Here is a 24,559-nt window from a genome sequence, read left to right as displayed (position 1 = left end):
ACTTAAAAATCTTGCATCTTAACTATTTAAAAATTAAAAAACAGAATCGAAAGAAAAAATTCATAAATATGATTGGTAGAAAAACAATTGAATAATCAGAATACTAGCCTAGCGACACATACTAATAAGTACTAATAGCTTGTATAGACCCAACTAAACTAAAACTAGCTCCAAAACTGCATGTTAAAACTCATGTTAGATTTTTCGATAATTTTCAAAAAAATCAAAGCCACAATCAATGACAAAAATACTATGCGATTTTAGAACCAGTCATGCCCAAAAGCATTTGCCCCTCTCAAAAGACCCAAAGTTTAGAGTTTCATTAATGTTTTTCCCTCCTAAGACAGCTTTGAGTTTTAAGTTATAAAACATGGAATAAAGCATCTCCGCGGAGAGAATATTCGACAGAAAACGAGATGTTACTCTTTCTTAATCCCTCGTAAGATTTGCTGAAGTGAAGTTATTCCAAATTATGGTAATTAACAAAATATTCCCCAAAAAGAGGGGCACGTGAAAAATAAAAAAAACGTTAGGTGAGAGAAAGCTCTGCTTGAAATTATTGTCTTCGGAAGTAGTCAGATAGAAGAACAAGGTATAAATACAGATTTCGAAGAATAGTTATCGTTTAGAATGGTTAGTTGGAAAAGGAAAAACAGCGCCTCAATCCTTTGAATTTCTGCTCATACGATGGGGGGTTAAATGCAAGCAATCATTGTGGAAGGCTTTCTGTAGCAACTATGGAGACTGTAGGCAGCTGGGATGCCCTAGGGTGGACAAAAATCGAGGTTTGAAAACCCCTCGTTTACTTATTTATTTGTTCGATTTGATCCGGGCTTCAATTTAGTTTGCTATAGTTTAACCTAATTCGTATGAAATGGCGAAAATTGACAGGCATATACGCGCTCCGTGGCTCATGGCATGGATGAATTTCTTCTACCGAAAGAGGATGTTATTGCAGAGGTATTTTTTTCCCGTATAGTTTTGGTGTCAGGGATTCCTTGCTTTACATTTGTATTTTGTCTAATGCTATCAGCAATGCGACTTAAGCCGTGTGAGCATTTAGTTTTGTTGATTAAATTGCATTCGAGGATGGATAACAATGAGATGTAGCAGCAAACTTTTAGTTTATTAAATTTTAATAGGAAAAGAACTGTTCTTCACAGCATTATGCTAGTTTGTATCGTACGAATATGCACAGTGTCAAGCTTAGAACACATACTGGCTTAGAAGCCACGCATAGGGGGTTAATATTCTGCCAGAGTTTGTCCGAACCTGGCACAAATTAATGTGGGGGCATGCTCAAGGTGGGTTGAGTTCGGGCCATTATTATGACACTTGCTCCATCTTACTGTTAGACTGTGGTTCATGGGGATTCAAGACATTTTGTAGTCTGAAGGAGGTTTATCTGAATCTGTCTCGTATTAATGGGGCCATTTATGGCATAAATCCAATTGTCATACCGACATTTGCCTTAACTTGGCACTTTACTGCGGCCCATGGGACTTCAAGGAGTTTGTAATTGAAGCCAGCTTTCTCATGGCATGCCTTGTATAAATGCAGCTGCCATAATGTATGGGGTGTACCCGGTGTTATTGCTGAAACAACTTTAACGAAGGCAGTATTCTCTCGTTTTAGAAAACGAAGTATACTCGATATCATCTATGAAGATTCTACATAGGTCAAATTTGACTGTGGCAGTGATCAGGATTTATCCTTTCTTTACCATGGTGGATGACTTCACTAATTCGTCACAAGATGCACGATAAAGTAGAACACGATGTAGCATGAGACTTATAATACTTTTCACATAAACAATTAGCGATTTCTTTTTGGCATTTTGATTTAATCTGGATGCATCCTTGCGGCTGAAATGATGAAGGGGAAGGCTTCCCCAACACTTTATAAGATGCATAAAGTATTATAAAAGATTCATAAAGACTTTCCGCATATAGAAAATTGAGGTAATTTTTTCTTTAGTTTTATTTAAATGTATCCATGACATATAAACTAAAATCAAGTGAGAGCAACTATAGGAAATAAATGCATGGCTTAAAAGATTCACAACATAGCATTTACCAAATAGCATTGCTGAAAAAAAGATGGCATAGTTTTGAAAAAAAAATAAAAATAAAATTTACACCTACCATTTGTTTAACCAATCCTTAATTACAATCATCTATCACAGTACCAAAAACCAAAAGTTAAAATCTTACACCTACCATTCACATGGAAAAATACCTTTAAATTTAACTTTCCATAAATTCATTCAACATTTCAAATGGTTAAATAATCAATTTGTAAATTATGCAACTCCATGGCTTAGATTTCATGGACACCCATTATGCATTGCCGTTTTCATCCCTTCTTTGTTTTCTTCTGCTTTATTATTGTCATACATCTCTTGGCATCCATCTGGGACATCCACTCATAGGTCTTGCTGTCAGCTTCCTGAATTATGGCTGGGTCCACCTCTATGTCTTTGTGTTGCACCTCATTCTTGCATTTAAGAATTGATGATGTCAACTAAATTTTTAAGATAGGAATTCAGGTCAGAGTTGCCTATAACAGTAAACTATTACCTTTTGAATCTTGTTAGGAGTAATTTTTTTACATAGAAATTCAACAGCATATGATTCATCATTTTATTCAGATATTTTGCGATCACCTTAGGCTCACTGGCATTTTTTTCCATCATCATCCATCCAAGGCACAGTAAGATCAGCTATATATACTACATTCTTTTTTATATCTTCATGTTCTTTGATTGTTTCATCAGACAAATCGGGTATCCTCTAATCCTTCTCACTTGGTCTGAAAGTTGAACCTCCATTTTTTCTATTCACAGTAACCTTCATGCCTGTCCTTAGGATTGATCATATGGTTGTGTGATTGCTGCAACAACTTTTATTGGTGTCCAACTCTGTTGATGACTCATTAAGAAGTGTTTGCAATTGCCTGTAAATTCATCTAAGGTTCTTAATTTCTAGTGCTCTTTTAAAGATCTTTAGATTATTTTCTTGATCTTGTCTGTATATTGTTTTAAACTCTTCTCAAAGGCTGCATATTTCTTACTTTGATTATTGACAACAGTATCTTTTGAGGTAGATGCTTCTCCAGTTTTAGTTGCCACTCTTGTTATTACCAAGGGAGAGAGAAAAAATTTCATCTTTAATCACAATCCTAACCAAACCTTTGAGGAACTCATTGTGTCTTTTAAAAAAATTAATCTTCTCATATGACTATTTTGACCATGTTACGGACAATCTTACAGTATTATCTATTAGAGAGTTCATTCCATCTCTCCTTAGCTGTTTGAGGTGTCAAATCTTAATCTTTAAACATATTGACTCTCTTCTCAAATGTAAATTGAAGACCAAGACTTAATATTTAACAAGATTTTAATCTTTAAATATATTAACTTTTTTCTCAAATGTCATATGCACAAGGTGTGCATTAAGTGTAATTTCTGATCATTATTTCCAATGCTGAATGCCCCCAATAATATTTCCCTTGTTTCTGTTGAATTATTTTGCAAATTGTTCCATGGGTTCTCGTTTTCGAATGACTTAATTGCATATTTGGTCAACATCTTCGACGAGCAATTAAAGACTGAAGGACTGAAGCACTCCCAACTGGACTTGTAGTTTGAGAGCCAACAACTCTTTGCCGTTCACTTCTACTATCTATGTATTGCATTTCTTCCTCCTTGTCACATATGAAATTCTTGTGTTGGAAAATCATTTCAAAACAAAAACAATCTCTAAAATGGGGATTGTACAAATTATTCAATTGCTACAAACCATAAAATGCATGATTTTCGGCACATTCAAAATGGAAAAAATTTAAACAAAACAAAACAAAATTAAAATGAAAATGCGGTTTTAAAACACGTTGAACCCACGAACAATGAAAATTAGATTCTTGATTTGTTCAATGTTTTAAAAATAATTAGATGATTACATTTTGAATTTGAAAAATTAACCAATAACAATGAAAAGGAAGACAACTCATAAAGACCCAGTATAGAGTGCAATTTTGATGTCCTCTCTTGGCTGTAAATTTCTCCTTCCTCTTCCTCCTCTCCTCTCTTGTTTTTCTTGTTATTCCTTGCCTTTCCTCTATTTTCCAAAATAAAATGGAATTAGGGTTTGTGGGTTGTATTAGGGTAGGACGTTGGTGGGTCATAATTTTAGGGTTTATGTTTTCTTTAAAAAGCTTTTGAAGTGTTATTTTGAAACTTAAGAAATGCCCCTATTGGCTGGGAAAGATCAGTAACAAAGCCGACTCAAGCTACTGCATATGGTCTATGGTATAGAAATAGACCTCTAGCTGACTATAGGAGTTAGATCCCATTCGGGGAATTGTATATAATTGTATTGTATTTGATATCCAAAAGATATATAATAGGGAATGGGATGATAGGATGATTTAGCAGTGAACAAAGATTGGTATCCAAAACATGTAATGGATGACTTGCATTTTGGAGATTGATAATATAATAGATTCATGTTGATGCTGGTCCATATCTGTGTGTTGTTATTACTAGAATAATTAATTCTTTTAGTCAGTTACCTTCTTTTGTGGTTCTATGAATGGTCATTTAGTTAGTCATTAAGCTTTTTAGTTCATCATCTTAGTTGTTGACTTATTTAGCTTTTTGCTTTTTGGTTCCTTAAGTGAAACTATTGCATTCTTTTATAAGAATGCATAGATTGCTTTTTAGTTTTAGCTTTATTTGGCGCTTTAAGTGTTTTAGCTTCATGTTGAAGCTTTAGATTAACGATTTGTTCTTTTTAGAACACCATCTTGTAATTCCTTTATTTACGCTTGTATATTCGATTATTGATTCAATTATTTTTCATGGTATGAGATTTTTTTATGAAAAAAATATGAATTGGAGAGATTTTTGTAGAGTAGGTTGGGGTTTTTTTTCCTCCGCAAATTTTCATGGGCTTTTTCAGTGCACAATTGCGGATTTCGTCTGGGCGTATATGGGGCTTAGATTTTTCCAAATCGAGCAACTTTTCTTCTGTGAAAATTGTAGGTCAACCCCCTTTTGTTTTTCTTCCCGAAGTTTTTTTTGGTGTCGTTTTTGTCTGCAAGTGTGATTTGTATTCTTTGTGGTATCAACTTCTATTTTTTTCGGCCCGTGGTTGCGTTTTGAGGCCGTGTGAGGAGGTGTCGGCGGTTTTTGCCTGTGTTGAAGTTTATTCTTTTCGTGGCGGGTGTTTTCTGTTTTGTGGCTGGCTGATCTGGGCGTGATTCTTCCACGCGAGGGTTTTTTGAAGTTAATGTTTTTTTTGGCAGATTTTGTTGGTTGTGTTTTTTTCACAAGTAGTTTCACATTTTCAAGGATTTTTTCTCCGCGTTTTTTTTCTTGCACGCGAAGGGTTTCAACGGTAGTGATTTTTGTGTATATTTTGCGCGTGACAATGATGGCATTTTTTGTGGGTTATTTCTGCCTGTATTTCTCTGTGATGGGAGTATGTTTTTGCAACTAGGGTTTGCGAGTAATTTGCGGGTTTTCTAATTTTTTTTCTTGGTTTTCCTACAAAAAAAATTATTGATTGTTTTTATAATTTTGTCTTTAAAAAATTATTTTGAGTTTTTTTAATTTTTTGTCTTCAAAAAAATTATTCTGGGTTTTAATAAATTTTTAAAATTATTTTTCTGGGTTTTCTAATTTTTCTCCACAAAAAAATCATGGGAGGGTTTTGCTTGATTTTTTCCTCAAAAATTAGGGTTTTGTCGTGTGATGTCTGGTGTTTTGCCGTGCGACATTTTAGGGTTTTCACGATTTTTTCCTTAAAAATTGTTTGTAGGGGTTTCACAGTTTTTTCCTCAAAAATTGTTTGTAGGGTTTTCACGATATTTTCCTCAAATTGTTTGCAAGGTTTATAATTTTCCTTAAAAATTATCATTTGTAGTTGTTCACCGACATCTTTTTATTTCGACGGACTCGCTTATCCTTCCTCCCTATCAACAAAACGGGATAGGGGACTGGAGATTCGATCCATTCGGCCGAGCCGGGGAGGATAGAAAGGCATAAAAGCCTACAGGAGGAGATTCGGCTATTGTCATGATCAACAAATTTCTGCATCTAAAGCTATTATCATGATCAACAAATTGTTCCGCATCTAAAGAAAGCTATTGTCATGATCAACAAATTTCCAATGATCTTACCTAAAAATTCGTGAAGTTCACGTGAGATTTTGGTTATTTGGATTTATGATGGGTGTTCCTATCTTTGGGTTTTTACTGTTTTTTTTCGAAAAAACGATGATTTTTGAAATCCAGTTTTTAGGGTTTGACGATTTTTTCCTCAAAAATCGCGCTTTGTTGCAGTCAATTTTGGGTTGCACTTGGTGTTGCTGGGGCGAACATCTGCAACCCTGGTATTTTGCGGTCTGTTTTGGAGCAAACAGTGCTCAGTACTCTTCTGCAAAAGTTTTTGCGGTTTTTATCTAAAATCGTGTTTGTTGCTCTTTGGAGGGTTTGCTGATTTTTCCTCAAAATCATGGTTTCAAGCTTCTGTAATTTGAGCGTGACAGTTCTATAATTCACGTGCGATGGAATCAACTATTCTTGGTCATTAGCACTTTGCAGATCCTGGGAGGGTCTTCGTAGCAGTAGAGTGTTTTTGCGTTTGTGATCAAAAGACCTGTAGTGTCTTCTGTCAGGTACTTAGTTGATACAATGACCATTAAGGGAGGGTATTAGAATAATTAATTCTTTTAGTCAGTTACCTTCTTTTGTGGTTCTATTAATGGTCATTTAGTTAGTCATTTAGCTTTTGAGTTCGTCATCTTATTTAGCTTTTCGCTTTTAGTTCGTTAAGTGAAACTATTGCTTCTTTTATAAGAACTCATAGTTGCTTTTTAGTTTTAGCTTTTTAGCTTTATTTAGTGCTTTAAGTGTTTTAGCTTCATATTGAAGCTTTAAATTAACGGTTCATTCTTTTTAGAACACTGTCTTGTAATTCCTTTAATTATTTTTCAGTTATTATTGCTTTAAGGATGTTAATGACTGACTTGTTTATTATCTTTGTTGACTTTTGCATTTGCTGATTTTCTTTACTATTCCCTCTGGGGTATAAAGACTACAATAAGATATCTTTTGGGTATAGATCCTCGGACTCTCGTTTCCCCATTCCTCTTGCTAACATTGGTTCTGTTGTCGGGACCTTGGAGTGGACGATGAGGAAATTTAAGAGCAGAAAAGGAGGCAAAGTGGCTGAAAATTGATTCGTGTAGACTTTAAGGGCCACCTTTGTGAGAGGGGGGGTAGGCAATTAGGGGATGGCAAATGAAAAGGGGGACGGGATCCGAAAGGACCCTTGAAAAGGCGAACCAGTTCAAGTTCTGGAGGATAAAAAGACATATATATGAAGAGATGGAGAATGCCGCAACCAAGTACTATGGCAAAAGGAAAGAATAAGAGCAGAAGAGAGACCGGAGAATTGATTGCAGAAGAAATGGGCATGAAAACCGGTGAAAGGAAAGCAACAAACTCAAGAAACAAAGGAAAGACATCGCAAAAGATTAAATCAATGGAAGAGAGATATAAAGAGCGAGTTGGCGAAAGAAAATTTTTAAGGGAAGGGTAAGCACGCCAAAGAGGGTGCAATTTAGCATGTTGGTGTAGCCAAGGATGGAAAAAGGGATAGCAAAGATATTAGAAGCCATCAAAGCCGCATAAGAGATAATTGAAATTGCGGAGGAAAGTAGTCTCAATCCTGAAAGAATATTAGACGTATATGAACTAGCACCAATTAATCAAATGATGTCTCTGGAATTGAATTGGTACTTTGAACAGTCACCACCCCGGACCAGGAGTCATCCTCTATGCCAAATACATTAGATACAAAAACAACTGAAGAGGAGTTTGAAAGAAGCATACATAGAGCGAATTTATGGACAACATTGGAATAATTTTGGAGGTGACAATTGTGCAAGGAAACCTAGGAAACACCACCCCTATGAATTCAAGCATTTCTGGAAGCCAAGGAGGGAATATCGATGATGAAGACACAATGAGTGACATGCGGAAGATTCCCATCTTTGAGGACACTAGTAATGTTTTAGAACATATTTTCTTACTGGAATCTTTATGGCAAATCAGAATTGAATTGTGCGATAGTACCAAGTTGTTGAATTTCATTGGATCACTGAGGGATGAGCCGCTAAAATAATATTGTAGAACATACCCATGGAATGATAGTGAATGGCATGAAGTGCAAACAACTATTTTGGAGAATTTTGACAGCTCGAAACTTCTGACAGAGGGAGTCACCAAGTTAAGGGAGCTATCACAACGTGAGGATGAATTAGTCATGGAGTCCGATAGGAGATTCAAAGAAGTGCCTCCAGAGGAACACTTGAATGGCAAGCAAAGATGGAGTGGTATTTTTGCGGTAATGCTAGACCTGAGAATTGCCTAGAAGGAAGACATTTTAAAATATATTTTGAACTAGTAACTTTAGCCTGCTGGATAGAGAGCCAATCATGGCACAAGGCTAAGGAGAGGGAGAGCAGAAAGATAGAACAACTACAATTAGAACTAGAGTAATTGCGGTTGTGACAAGAGATCATGAAGCAGGAAATAGGACCTCAGAGTCCAAACATCTGGTGTTCATATTATAGCAATAAGGGACATGTGCGAAACAAATACCCTAAGGAAATTAGAGAAAAGAAATCAAATGCGCTAAAAGTTGATTTCATATGGTGCGTAAGCCAAACTCTATGTATAGTGGCACTTGTGGACAATGGGATGATCATGAGATGATAGATTGCCCTTCCCACCTATTCTGCTTGAAGGAGGAACCAAACTATGATAGAGGCATATGTGAAAGGATTGATGAAAAGTAAGCTATATGCTCAGTAAGGTGGATGCAGAGTATTGCCATTGCAACAAAACTAGAGAAATGCAAATGCAATTCAAAACCCAAAATCCTACAACAACACTAGATCATACGACAGAGGAAGAGGCTGAGGTTGAGGTAGAGGTCAAAGATCGAATGCTACCTATTTTAATTGAGGCAAGATAGGCCATTATGTAGTTAAATGCTGGGGAGAAAAGAGGAACATGTGGATTTTGGGGTCAAGAGGACCATGATATGTTCAATTGTGATAAGGCAAGTCAACACCATAAGAATGCAACACTGTCAACATAGGGTGATGATTTGCAAAGCTCAAATATGCTCAGGGGGTTAGACTTCTTTGGAAAGTACCAAAGACACTTCAGGGAGAAACAAGGGGATGCCGCATGGCTGGAAGAGATGCCAGATATACCTTAGATGAAAGCAATACAAAACAAGATGAATCCTGCATGGACCTTGGATTGAAGGAACAAAGCAAAGCTCCCATGCTCACCAGATAGGGTACCAACACTGGGAAGCAACTGGTAGTGATATTTGAAGGAGAGAGCTCAAAAGAGGAAGAACAGTACCACCCAACTAAGAAACAACATGCTCAGATTATTGAACAAACTAGAAGAATAGCGGAGCAAAAGCAAAACAAGGAGAAAGAGCAGACCGACTATTTATTGGTCTAGAAGTGAAAATCCTCAAGCTAATGGCACAGGTGGCAGGACAACATGATCTACTGGCAAAATTGAAACAATTCAACAAGTACTGGAACAAGCAAGTAGTACCGCAACTTAGGACAGTTGGGAAGCATTGGAAGACAAGGCTGATTATGATAGATCCCTGGATTCATCATAGGAAGATCAATAGAGTAATGGTGGACTTAGGAGCAGATGTAAACCTATTACCAAGAAGGATATGAGAATACTTGGGGAAATTGACACTTGAGCCAACCTCTTACAACATCAGTTTGGTGGATGGGACTGGAATGAAGACTTTGGGAACTTGGAAGCATGTTGAGGTAAATGTTCATGAGATCAAATAGTTTGTGGACTTTGAAGTAGTAATAGTTAAGGAGACTTTTGATTCATTTGATGCATTACTAGGATTGAGGTGGTTTGTTGACGCCAAAGGATTAATAGATGCTTGAGAGGAAATTTCATCTGCAAACAACAAGGGGATATTGCACATCCCTTTGGGGAAAAGTCCGGAAGAAACCTTTGTGGAGGAAGTGAATGTGACAAATTATGAGGATGATGATAGAAAAATCAATACCATAACTTAAGCTATTTGCTACTAGAAGTGAAGAAGAACCCAATTTGGAAGGAGAAATCAAGGTCAATGAGATAGATGGGACCATAGATAGCGAGACAGTACTTGAGGAATGGATGAATGACGAATTAGAGATGTACTCCCACAAGATCTTCGGCTCTCAGAGGGTGTTCATGATTAGAAGACTTGCCGCAGGGGAGTCATTGGAAGAAGATTCCAATGAAGCAGAAACATCTAAGGAAGGTTCAACAGAGGACTCAACTGAAGAAGAGGTATTGGAAGACATTTGCACCAACAACATAAGTGATTAGGAGGAGGTGTCTCACCAAAGTGGTCCAATTTCAAAAGGCATATCCCACATCATGCTACCTAAATATCTCGGAGTTGGAGATTTGAGGCCATACATTCAACAGATTGAGAAGGCATTTATAAATGAAGGCCACAAGTTGGAGATCCTGAAACACACACTTACTTGCAATTCTACATGTTGGTTTAACATGCACAAGAAAACTATCAAGTGATGGGAAGCTTTCAAGATTTTGATCAAAGCAAGATACTTATTGAAGAAAGGAGAGTACCTAAACATTCTTAAGTATGATGGCGACATCTTATGACAAGACCATCTAGACATTTGCATTCAATGCTGGGAGGAAAGGTATGAGTACGACAAGAGACTGCATTTAGTTATTCTATTGGACGTTGACACCGATAGCGCAAACCTGGTACATCAATCAGGATCGGAGGAGAGAAACCAAAACATTGGAAGAGGTAACTTCAAATTTTCTTCTTGCATTTTCTTTTTATGGTGAGGATCTAAGTATACATACCACATTGCAAAGAATGAGGGAAATCATATTTAGTCAGGTAGATAATGAGGAGTTGATAGTACTACAACTCCCACTCCCAGCCCCCAAAGAAGAAGGTATTTGGAAATACATTGAGTGGTTAGATATGTAAGCAACCGGAAGTAGACAGTGCTACACAGCTCAACAAGATGATGAAGAAAAGGAGGACCTGTTGGTGTACGTTTTATAGCGTCAGTCAGAATTCTATATCGGCATTAGACAATTTAGTTGTATCAGTTTGTTTATTAATGCTAAATCGATTTTATTATTAAACAATGATTAAGACTTGCTGACACAAATCGATTCATTATTATATTATAATCATGTCTCTTTGGATTGAATCGGTTCTATTTTAATGACGTGTTAGTTAAGACTGAATTAATCTCTTTTGAAAGGTGTGTTGATTGAGGATGAACCGATTTGTGTATGAGTCGTGTTGCTTGACGTCATCCTTGAATGGGCATATAGACCCGTTCCTTCACTCTTCCAATAGAAAACGAAAATAGCAGATTGAAGTCACAGCAGATAGAAGTTACAGCAGATCAAAGACACAGCAAATCGAATTAACATAAGTAGATCGTATCATACTCTGTAGCAGATCGAACATATTAACAGCTCGCAGGAATTCAACAGCCGATCTAATATAACTATAGACAGTCGAATTCACAGGCTGACTGGATAATATCAAATCAGATCGACATCTATATGTTAATAAATTAAGTTCATTGACTGACAGATTGTGTCCAAACCATAAATAAAATTTAAAATTACCTGCTTATATAAATCTGATCCAAATTTAACATGGTATCAGAGCTGGATTGAGCAAAGATCAAGATCAGATTGATATAAGCTAGATTATCTTCTATTATTGTCTTCAAACATCAAACTGCAGGTGATACGATTATAGAAGAAAGAGTATCGATGATAAATTAATTTGAGAGTTGATATTATTATGGCACCAACTATAATACTATCGTATAATTTGTGGAAAGGCACGAGAAATATTCTATAGATGGAATTCATAACTGCGATAACAAGGTGACTGTTTGGCATAATAAAACGGAACTAAGGTAGACAGTGGACACGTCTCTTGGAGACAACGCATCCTATGGTAAGGTATAAAGAGGCACTCGATATCATTCCATTGGGCATCATGGTTTGTATTAATCTCTTTAGGTATATCACGTGCGATAACTTAGACTAATCAAGCGACTTCCTGTCCAGAATCAGATTGGTACATTATCAGTCTTGTATTCACTCAGATCTGCTCTACCAGGTCAGAGCCAGTAACATATCACCATCCGATATATCAGATACCACAAGTAGTTTTGCCAGCAATAAGGGGGAAATCAGTCTCATTTTATTATTCTTATCCTTTTGGATCGCACTTGTTGAGGAATTGACCAAATATCAATAATCGGTTGCATATCGAATAAGATCTAAATCGGAGAGAGCACCACACAGTGGCAGGTTCCTACAGACATATCAGAAAACAGCACCATCACCTATTGTTGCAAGAACATAACTTCAGATCAAAGTCAACCATGTATCACTGTAAGTGAGATCAGCGTACATATCTGAATGTTTATAAAGGCATATTGGAGACGGCAGCCCTTCATATCGATATTGGGAGGCATTAAGGAATGTATAACTAAAAGGTAGCAATATAAAAGGTTTTAATATATCAGATGCAGCGATCAGAAAAGAAAGAATAGTTTGAGTAAGCCTCAGTTAGGAAGAGGACACAAGAAACAATAAATAGGAGGATGTTTCTCTAAAGAGCATGTCTCTAAGAAATAGAAGTTATATGAAAAGGGGCCTGGAAGGTAGAGAATCTATCTTATTATGACACTAATCTGAAGTTTCAGTTATGCAGCACTATAACAATTGAGATATATATATTTCAAGTATACAGATCAGAGAAACTTATCAAGGTAAGTTCTATCCTTTGAACTATTTTTTAAATTAATAATGAAATCATTAGTTTGGGTAAATTTTATATTATAGTTCTCACTTTAAGTCTGAATGGTTGTCTCAGGACTAAAATTAAGGCAAATCCCAAATAGGGACATTACAGCAGCACTGAGTCCCCCATCAAGTACGCCAACCCCTAGGTGGGGCCAGGAGGCTGAATGACTGGGTGTTCATTCCGTGCTCTTGGGCTTGATTGGAAAGGATAGGCAAGGGACTCCATAGTGCGGATTGGTTGTTAGGGAAAGTCTTAAATTGAATTCCCATATACACATCATGTAATTTGCAATGGTGATCTTCCATTGCGGATGTTGGTGAGACTATTCCACAAAAGGATTCATATTCTGAGAGATATCTACCTGCAGAGGTGCCACGATTCACTTGTGAAAGCCATAGAGGCACTTGTGTTGGTAATGATAGCATCTAGGGTTACAAAGCCAAGATTGAGATAAGAGGGCTCTCTCAATGAGAGGGAGCATACTGAAAGGGGATTTTGTTCTAAATCTTAGTATGATCATATTCCTGCCTAGGGCTTGATCTTATGATAGTAGATCCATGGTGGTTTTGGATATAGCACTTCCAACCGTATGAGGATCATACCAGATGATGAGAGGCTCCTAAAGCAAGATATCGTTCCATGAGTGGGACCATGTGAGCAGGGGATGCTTTTGTGATAGAGGGAGTAGCTAAGAGGATGTGCTTCTATTGATATTCGAGGAGCTTGATTATATTGGTTCAAAGGGAGTGGACCATGTCAAGATGGTGTCTCTAGTGATCAGTCAAAGGTCTATGATTCATGAGATGGAGTCCCATTTATGTAGGCTGGAAGGCCTTTATGCTGACTTCTAGGTCATGATATTCCTGGATAGATGAGTACTTGGTGAGCTTGGAATACACCAAGAGTGATGTAGACTCCAACCTTGTATTTCATGAAAGGTCAAAGCATGTGGAGATCAAGTATCACTATGTTAGAGACATGGTGGAAAGGTATGCTATTCACTAATGTATTCTTCTTTTCAAAAGATGTTTTAAAGTGTAAACTCTTGTGATTGCATTCCTCTTTGAGAGAGACTTAAGGAGAAAGCCCTTATCTACACCCTCTGATATGGTTCATGGTAGATGTCATGTGTGTGACTCCATGACAATTTTGGTTCAGTGCTTGATGAGCCCCTGTGAACATTATTGTGAGGTGACGATCTCTCAATAGTGAACACTTGTACATTTGATCATTATCGTAAGGTGACGATCTTATGATATTGATTGATCATACCATTATGATGGATATCATGGGACGTGATATCTATGGATATGTCATAATGGTTTATATCTCTAGTAGTAATATCTATGGATATGCCATAATGGTGGATGTTAGGGGTCAACAACACAGTTAGTTTATAGTTGGTTGGGGTGTTTTATGTTTTGTTATGTATGAGTTGCCGAGAGGTTCTTGTGGGGTAGTTGGTAGTTAGTGACAGTTGGCAACCTAGCCAATTGTTGGGTCTATATAATGTATGGATGGAACCTCGACAAGTTAGCATTGTATTGGCATATTTGGAATCCAATAAAGATATCATCATTCTGCCATAGCTGTTCTGTAATTGTTATCTATGCTTTAATATACATGAATGTTCTTGTTATATCAGTTGTTGGTACGTGTAGAATATCTCTGTTTACCCATGAGTTTACCAACCTCACCGTAGGGACTGAATCTCTAAAGATTATTGGAAAATGTATGAGAAAGTTTTTGGAAATTGTCATTAATACTGAATGACATCTATGTCAAGGACATCATCGTTGAAATACACTACATATTCAATAAGGCAACCTAGACAAGATTTGTTTATTCTAACACACAACAAATTTATTAAGGCAACGATCCTGTTGAGGACTCAGAGAAAGGATAAGTCAATTCTCCTAATAAACTGCCCCATGTTTGAACTCAAAGTCAGCAGTCAAGAAGATATTCAACAGCAATAATATTCAAAGAAGATCAAGTCCAACTATTATTGGAAGTTAATGCTATATATATTAGTGATTTGTTACAAAGATGGTGGTTAGCAAAAGATCCTCAGAGCTGACTTCATAACAAGCCTTGGCCAACTTTTATACATCAAAAGTAATCCTAGGCGAATAGATCTATAATAGTGGCCGACTTCATAAGACTAACTCGAAGACAAATATGTAACCACACTAACATGCTGGCTGACCAGATTGGTTAGGAAAAATTCATTATAGTGAGGAGTATGATTGTTGTGAATAAGAAAGACAAAAAGGGTGCAATTTGTAATAGAACAAAGAACAGTGATGACAAGGATTGATTATTAAGCACAAACAAGAATAAACATTATCTTATGATAAACAAAGGTATTACAAGAACAGCAATAACAATTGAAAATGTGGGATTAAGATTAGGGAAGCAATCAGTTCATTAGTAGTTAGTTAATGATGAAGAATAAGTCCGTTCAAGGACATGGTTAATTGTTTGCAAAGGTTATGATGATGGGAGACACAACTCTTCATACCATGCCCCTTCAGTTGGTATATGAGAAAGGTCGTGGAGTCTTAAGAGGGCATCGGAGTTTGTTTTATTATCTTGTTTCATATTCAACACTCAAGGCACCTTTAACATCCATGTGAGAGGGGGATATCAACCTGCTTTACTGCAAGGGGAAGTGCACATAAGTAGAAGGCTGTATTTCAGACACAACGCCATAGATTATAGCAGGGATACAAAGACAGATCAGGCGTAGCTACTTGTTGTGACGTATTCACACATCGCCCCATTGCAAATGGGGACCCCTACTTTTTTGCTTTCTAGGTTTTTAGGGTTTGTCTGTTAGCCTTTGCATGCTGAGTGTTGCCAGAGGGATCACTAGGATGGCAGGCTCTGCTTGAGCCAGGGTGAGTCCACAGGGCCCCAGAATTAGGGTTTCTTTGAGAGTCTTCCTTAGGGCCTAGTTTTGCTCTTGTTGCTAATTGTGTCTTGCTTGGTGAGTGAGTATCATTCTTGAAGGTCTGAGCTAGGTCAAGTTGGTGAGTGATGAAGTCTAGAATGTCATCCTAATCCTCAAATGCCCTGAAATTTGGCTAAGTCTGGAGTGTCTTCCTGATCCTGAAATTTGACTAAGTCTGGAAAACTGAAGAATCTTCCAAAAACTAGATTTTGCATTATAACTCCTCGAGGTCCGAAACCACTCTCAAACATCCTGACAGTATATATGGAATATAACATTTAAGTATAAGAAAGAAGAAAGATATAAGGAAATGTCACTTATACTTAAATGTTATATTCCATACATGAATGAATCCTAACGGAGAGACCAAAATGTCAAATTTCGCTCTTGACCCTTCCAAAGGGTTCAGAGCGAAATTCTCCATAAGACATTCTACATTGCCCAAAATCATGAACTAGCTCATTCCCAGGCATTTGTGAAGGCAAACCACTTATTTGGAGTGAAGAAATGTGAAAATGAAGTCAGGATTTGAGCCCAAGGATGATTTTCGCTCCTGACCCTTCCAAAGGGTCCAGAGCGAAATTCCAAGAAGACACCTATTCTTCACCTTGTTTGCACTAAAAGTCTTGTTCCTTAGACATGTGGTGAAGGTTTTGATATGTTCTTGCCTAAGAAGTGTTTGAAAGCATTAAAGGATGAAGATTATGACCCAAGACATGAATTTCGCTCCTGACCCTTCCAAAGGGTCCAGAGTGAAATCCACTTTTCCTCCACTTTGCTCAAGGATATGACCAAGATTGTTGACTTTTGAGGCATAGTTGATAAGGTTTTGATGCATGTTTGCCTTAGAGAGGAGGTTTAGGATCTTGAAATGATGAATATCAACCTAAAAGGAGAATTTCGCTCCCGACCCTTCCAAAGGGTCCATAGTGAAATCCTCCATTTAGCCTTCCTTTTGACCTTAAGACCTAGTTTGACCTTGCCTGGAGCCAGTTGGATGGTGGATTGTCTTGCTTGTGATAGGAGGATGTTGAATTGATCAAGTTTGAAGGAGAATGAAATGAACCTAGGTGAGAAACTAGCCAAGAATAGGGATTTTGCTCTTGACCCTTCCAAAGGGTCCAGAGCGAAAATCCCCTTAAAACCTCAATTTCTCACTTGTCAAGGCCAAATTCCTAGTTTCTAAGGCATGTATGGAAGTGTTTGACATGTTTTTTGCCTAAGGGAATGACTAGAGGTGGAGGAAATGGAGGATTTTAGCCTAAAAATTGAATTTCGCTCCTGACCCTTCCAAAGGGTAGCGAAATTCTTGAAAACACTCATTTTCCCTTTAGCCAAAGTCAGGACCAAGATGGAGATGCAAGGAGAGTAGTCTATGTTTGCCCCCCAGAGAAGATTGAAGAAGGAAAGATGAGCAATCAAGCCCAAAACATGATTTTCGCTCCTGACCCTTCCAAAGGGTCTAGAACGAAAATCTACCTAGCCCTCATTTTCTTCCTTGTTTGATCAAAATTTTAGTATCCAAGGCATGTTGGAAGGAAAATGGATATGTTCTTGCCTTAGGGAAGAAATTTGCTCCCGACCAAGGCAAAATTTCACTAAAACCACCTTTTTTTCCCAATTTTATGCCAAGGCAAGTATGGATCAAGATGAATTGAGATGGGAGAGGTCCTTAGGAATGACTTCAAGTTGCTAAGAAATCATTGAATTTGAAGGAATTGAGCAAAAACAAGAATTTCGCTCCTGACCCTTCCAAAGGGTCCAGAGCAAAAATTCTACAATCACCTTTCCTTGCAAGACAAGTCAAACTTTGGGTTTTTATAGCTTGGATGAGTGTGAAGAAGTGTTTTCTTGCCTTTTGGACTTGATTGAGGTTGAAAGGATGGAGGAATAAGCTCAAAACAAGATTTTCGCTCCTGACCCTTCCAAAGGGTCCAGAGCGAAAAACCCTAAAACCATTTTATTCTCCAAAATTTGTTTGAAGTCAGGCCCAGGCCTAGGTGAGAAAAGCTCTTTGGATTGCCCTTGAATGATTTTTGATCATCATAAATGCAAATTTTGAGCTAAAACAAGAATTTCGCTCCTGACCCTCCCAAAGGGTCCAGAGCGAAATTCTGGATAGGTCTTGTCCCTGGCTAGGTTTTTGGGCGAATTTTTTCCTTTTCAAGGCTTTTGAGGATCAAGCAAATGTTGCCAAGTAGAGAAATGGATTCAAAAAGGGAAGTCTAGATGAAACAAAGTGAAAAGAATGGAATTGAGTGAGGATAAACAAGCAAAAGGTGAATTTCGCTCCTGACCCTTCCAAAGGGTCCAGAGCGAAATTCTTCAAATCCACTATTTCCTCCTTGTGTCAAGTTAGGATTTTGATTCCTAGGGTGTGGTTGGGATTGGAGTAAGGTTATTTAGCCTTGCAAGATGAGTTGAAGTGAAGAAGATGAAGAATTAAGCCTAAAAGGTGAATTTCGCTCCTGACCCTTCAAAAGGGTCCAGAGCAAAATTCACAAAATCTCATGTTTTCTTCAAGATAGCGTTGACCCAAGTCAGTGATCAAGGTGAATGGACCTTAGAGATTGCCTTAGAGGAGATTGTCAATGAAACAAAGGTGAGTTTTGACCTAAAGAAGGAATTTCGCTCTTGACCCTTCCAAAGGGTCCAGAGCGAAATTCTCATCATCACCTAATTTGCTCATGTTAGAAGCTAAAGAATTGAATCCCTAGGCTTTGTTGAACTAAAACTAGCATATACTCACCTTTAAGAGGATTTTGGAGTGAAAAAATGAGGCAATTAAGACAAAATCAAGGAAATCGCTCTTGACCCTTCCAAAGGGTCCAGGGCGAAATCCTTGGAAACTCTTATTTTTCACCTTGCTTGGGCCATGCGAAGAGCTAGTTGTGAGATAATGTTGAAAAGAGGTCTAAATTGGGCAAAATAAGAAATTTCGCTCGTGACCCTTCCAAAGGGTCCAGGGCGAAATTCTTATAGGGCCCGTCCCTGGGAAGGATTTTGAGCGAACTTTATTTTGAAGTCTTCTTGTTGATCATTTAGGGTGGAAAATGCTTTGTTGAAATGAACATGTCATATGTACTTAATCACCTTTTGGTTTATTTTGCAGATGGAGAAAACTAGGGCAAGGACGACCTCTTCCAGTCCAGCATCATCAAGGACGACCTCTTCCAGTCCAGCATCGTCAAGGACGTTACACAAGCAAAAGGGAAGACTCAAGGTGTTCAAGGAATTGCCAGCTACCTCCAGAATCTTCACTTTGCCACACTAAGGAACCACAAGATGACAATGAAAGGTGTTGCTAGCATTTCAAGGAAAGGTACATCACCCATCCATCACGTCAAAGACAAAGGAGAATCAAATAAGGTCAGTGCAAGGGTCCGTTGAAGAAGCAGATAGTCTCAGAGGAGTTAATCAAAGTTAGCTTCTCAACCTCATCAAATTAAACATCAACCAAGTTACAAGTGTCAGACAAGGTGGCATCCCAGTGATCACTCCTCCAGTCGGATTGGTCCACCTCAGCATGACCAGATTCAATGTACCTAATTTATCGGAGGCGGCACAAACTTCGATGTACCTACCCCTGCTTCTTATTGGTCTTCGCCCTTGGAATGTAATTTTCTAATTGGCTAAGGAAGTTTGTTGTAACAAACCCTAATTCGGGTTTCTATCTTGTAATCCTAGCCATTGGTTCTAAGTCAATCAGAGCCGTCTGTTTGTAAAGGGTTCTCTATATAAGCCCCGACTCCTCATTTGTAAAGGTTAATAGTTGGTTAATAGTGGGTTGATAGAGGGTAGCTAGTTAATAGTTAATAGTTGGTTAATAGAGAATAGATAGTAGTGAATAGTCAGAGAGTAGGAAATAGTTAGAGTAGAATAGAAAGAGAAGGCAAATATTGTTGCCAAGATGTTGTTGTAAAGGACTTGTAAACTTCATTGAAGAAATGGTGAATTTTATGGGTCGATTCAATAATTTGCATGGTTTCTATACTTCTCAAATTTGATTTCATGTTATTAGATGAGTGGAAGAAATGTGTGTGATCGATGGTGAAATATGTATATCCATACTACTAGCAGTTTGTTGATTGCAGACTTGCCTTGCGTAGTCAATTGGAATCATTCAGCTTAAGCTTAACTTCAATTATCTCTTCTTCATTGATATGCATCAACTTGATGGTGTCCATGCTTGTAGTGGTGATCTGAACATCATAAAGCTTTCCTTAGAAGATCGCACTAACCTTGTGGAGATGGTCCTGGGATGTCAAAGCAAGACTTACTTAGAATTTCATCAAAGGCCATTCATTGCTCTTACATTCTTAGTATTAGAAATAGATCCCGTTTCAACCTTTCTCCTTTTTCCTTTTTTAAAAAAAATCAACGGCCAGTAAAATCTTACGTTCTAGCAATATCCAAAGCAAATCAGACGTTCAGGCAGTCAAACGCAAGTCCCCTTGTGATTCCAGCAAAATCACATCATACCACAAAGAGCTTATCCACACGTAGAGAACCTACATATTAGAACCTTGGAGTTACTCCGACTGATCCTTCGGCGAGATCTTCAGCAGTCGGGGAACTTTGTTCAAGATAGGATAAGGTACCTTTAGGTATTTTATTTTGTGTTTGGTCGTGTACAAAAGACACATCAACACTACTCAATTGAGGTCTAACCTCTCTTATTACCATTGCATGAACACATAGTCTATTCTGAAACAGCGATTGCTTGTTTTTCATTTATATTCAAGACGCTTATTATCTCAGAATTCAACATCAGATCATGGCACTATTATTCATTTCATTGTTTCTATTGATATATACATATATACAATCAATCATCAAAACAATTACTAAGATAGAATTGTTTCTTTAAGCAAATTGAAGGTGACTTAATTAGTATTAGTTGCAAGCTATAGTCATCTTTCAAAGACAAATTCTAATTGTCTCTAGAAGGGACATTACACAACAGGATAATGATTAACACTTTCAAGGATTTTATCTATGATTTTTTGGAGGTATATCTGGATGACTGGACAATATATGGACTAGTAAAAGACCACATACAGGTGCTTTATATGATGTTAGACAGGTGTAGAAGCATGCAAATATCACTGAATCTGAAGAAATGTATGTTTGCAGTACATTTTGGGACATTGTTAGGCCATATCATATGCAAGGAAGGATTGATGGTTGACCTTGACCCTATGAAGGTTACCTTAATACTGAACCTACCGCCACCTAAGAGTGCACAGGAACTCAATACCTTCTTGGGATATGCTAGATACCACTGGAAGTTCATAAGAGGTTATGCTAGCATTGTTGCACCATTGGAGCTATTGAACAAGAAGAATGGCAAAAGTATAGTGTCATAACCCCTATTTGGACATGGGATTAAATAAAGACGATAATTAAAACATTTATTAATTAACATTTAATAATATTGGAAGATTGTCTCATTTATGAGACTTCACGATTTTCCTTTAATATATGATTATTAATATTTATTATTTGTTATGATTATTATTTATTATTATTGTTTTATTTTAATGTAACGTTCATATTTCAATTATTAATATTATATTAACTATTAAAGGAGTTTTACCATTAAAACATAAAATAGATATATGGAATATATTACACTGACCGAGTCAACTTAGTTCACTAATTAATATACATTGTATTATGTATGTGAATCAACTATTATATGATTCGATTCTATGAGGTAATTAATATGAATCGATTAATATATGAATCGATTCTATGTAATGCTTAATATATATGACTTGGTTAATATATAAATCAGTTCTATGTTATGATTAGTAAGTCAACAATGGTTACCATAACTATTAATTTAATAAGGAAATACATAATTGTTACCATTACAAGTCTTAACGATGTCCCAAGGGATGCGACTGATAGTTGTATAAAGAAAAGTATTAACGGACATGGGACATGTCTCTTACCAACGGGTTCATCATTCCAAACACATTATATAAGAAGGGGACCCCTTCACTCATTCAGAAGGGGAGGAAAAAAATAAAAAAATAAAATATTACCTCTTGTCTTCCCATCCTTTGGATACGCTCTGTTTCGAGTCAATAGCCTATCGGCTTTATTGGTGCAAGTAGTATAGAGACGGCATCTAAGGAATCATACACCCTAGATTGTGCATCAGATAGAGCATCCATTGAAGTGCAAGTATTTACTGACAACCAGACACTGTGCCAATCGCTTCAAGCAAGGACGTTCCATTGCTTAATTTCATTGATATACTAGATGCCGTAGCATTGCTATAAGCAAAGGACATAACAGGAACACACGGTTAACTAACAAAGAAGACGATCAGAAAATGACAGACATCTTTCATGTGTGTTTATTCACACAATCACAGAGATTACATTTTGAAAACAGCGGCTGTGTATATATAACCCAGTCACTCCTTCATAAACAAATTATATTTCTGGTTTACTCCATTATAGTTGTACTAAAAGAGGATAGGTTCACAGCAACACCTGGTAGATTTATATCATACCATTAGTATTTATATCAGACTTCTTAATTGCCGAGTTCCTAACAATCTTATAAGGTTTAGAGGTAGTACTATTGGCTTCTTTACTAAAACTTTCTAATTGACAATCAGAGAAAGAACATAATATATATTTCATATATCAATACGTTTCAGATCAGATCAGAACCATTATTATTAAGTTACAGGCAGTAACATCCTTGTCCTTAGAGATAAGCATAGGGACGTGCTTAGATGGTATGCATGGAGAGGTCTTTAATAAGAATGCTTACTATATTAAGCTTGATAATGTTTATGCAGAATTTAATATTACTTTAGACTGCAATATGTATGACAGTCATTCCTAATATCATATGTAGTGGCAGACCAGATTCTGATGCATGTCAGATCTGTCTGCCCTTACAACCATTAAAAATAATTAATACCTTTAGGCAATAAGGTTTTAATAATTTATATAATAGAACTGAATATGATATAAGAAAGAGAATTATATGAAGACAGTGGAAGTAATCAGATGATATATATATACACCAAACTGAAAACTAATCTATAAGAAGATCATATGTAGCAACAATTTATTAAATCGAGGCATATATTTTAAGTATACAAATCAGAGGAACCTATCGAGGGTTAAATAAAGGAAATGCCCAGATAGGCAAATTACATAATATTAGCTTAAGAGTGAAATATATGTAAAGCCAATATATAAGAACATAAGAATGGCAGACCAGATCTGTTATGTGTCAGATCTGTCTGCCACATTACTATATTTACTTATTTATGTATCTATATGATTAGAATGATCAATGGGGATAACATAAAGTTGGATAATAATAAATATTAAAATAATAGTTATAGTTAATATTAATATAATAAAAAGTAATTATTAATGAGTAAATTAATAAATATTTATTAAATCACCAAAACAAAGTATTTATTAATTGATTGATAATAATAAGTATCTATTAATTAAAAATTAATAAATGCGTAAATGATTTATAAATCAAAAATAGGATTAATTATTTAGTATGGTGAGATAGCTAGTACTTGATGGACTTAAGGAAAGGTAGAACATCCTAGGTTGGATTCATGTTAAGATAGTTTTGTCTCTTAATCGATTTAGTTAAGTTATAAATATATTGGAAATCAATTAATTACAGTTAAAACTGTCTTGAATCAAGTAGGGGACATTACATATAGCTTGGAATGACAATGCACAGTAAACATTTGATATCTTGAAGAAGAAGATCGCAAAGGCACCTATTCTAACATTCTTGGATCGGAATACTCCTTTTCATGTTCATGTGGATGCTTTCAATATAGCCATAGGAGCAGTATTGACTCAGTCTAAGGGGGACAAGAATCATCCAATTGACATTGCAAGCAGGAAAGTGTTTGCCGCGGAGAAGAACTATACTACTACAAAGAGGGATGCAGTGGCTGTGGTCTATGCACTACATTAATACAGGCATTAATTGCTGCCTACACCATTGACATTCTTCATCGATCATGAGCCATTGAAGTATTTGCTTAATAAACCAGTCACACGTGGCCACATATGCAGATGGGTTGTTGCTATTTTAGGAGTTTGATTTCAAAATCATGTTGAAGCCGAGAAAGAGCAATCAAGGCCCATATTATTTGTCAAGAATAGAAATTGGGGATGGACCAGATGCACAAGGGGAAGATCTACCCGACTCACATCTATTCCACATTAAGGCGGTACCAAAAGAATTGGAAGACATTGCTATACTACTTTCCATAGGAGAATTCCCTAAAGATATCTCACCTCAGGATAAACAATCATTAATGTGGAGAGCAACTCCATATACATTGGTTGGAGGAGAGTTATGCCATTTGGGGAGAGATGACGTTTTAAGGAGGGTGGTCTACAAACATGAAAGACAATCAATTTTGAAGGCGGCTCATGAAGGTATTGTAGGAGGACATTGGTGGAGAAACTATAGCTAGGAGAGTACAACTTGCTGGATTATGGTGGCCAACATTGCACAAGGATTCCAAGGAGTATGCCAAAGGCTATGATATTTGCCAAAGAGCAAGGAGACCTACCGCAAGAGATGAGATGCCATTCAGACCATTGCTAGCACATAATCATTTGAGAAGTGGGCTA

The 24,559-nt window shown here is 36.9% G+C and overlaps 1 protein-coding gene across 3 annotated transcripts in view; it reads left to right on the top strand.

Moving 5' to 3' along the window:
- Positions 1–535: 535 nt before the first annotated feature.
- The window catches only part of LOC131068319 (phosphatidylinositol-3-phosphatase myotubularin-1), a 282,751-nt gene continuing 258,727 nt past the window's right edge, over positions 536–24,559 (top strand). For 2 of the 3 annotated variants that reach the window (XM_058003489.2, XM_058003488.2), the window contains exons 1-2: positions 538–785; positions 892–960. In XM_058003489.2, the coding sequence (XP_057859472.2) occupies positions 738–785; positions 892–960 (117 nt within the window). In that variant the 5' untranslated portion in view covers positions 538–737. Of the gene's footprint in view, positions 786–891; positions 961–24,559 lie in introns of all 3 variants that reach the window. The other variant, XM_058003490.2, reaches the window with a different exon arrangement.

The sequence above is a fragment of the Cryptomeria japonica genome, chromosome 11 (genome assembly GCF_030272615.1).
Source record: "Cryptomeria japonica chromosome 11, Sugi_1.0, whole genome shotgun sequence".
NCBI classification, from domain to species: Eukaryota; Viridiplantae; Streptophyta; class Pinopsida; order Cupressales; family Cupressaceae; genus Cryptomeria; species Cryptomeria japonica.
The sequence above is the reverse complement of the archived record's forward strand: the minus strand, read 5'-3'. Positions and strand labels throughout refer to the sequence as shown.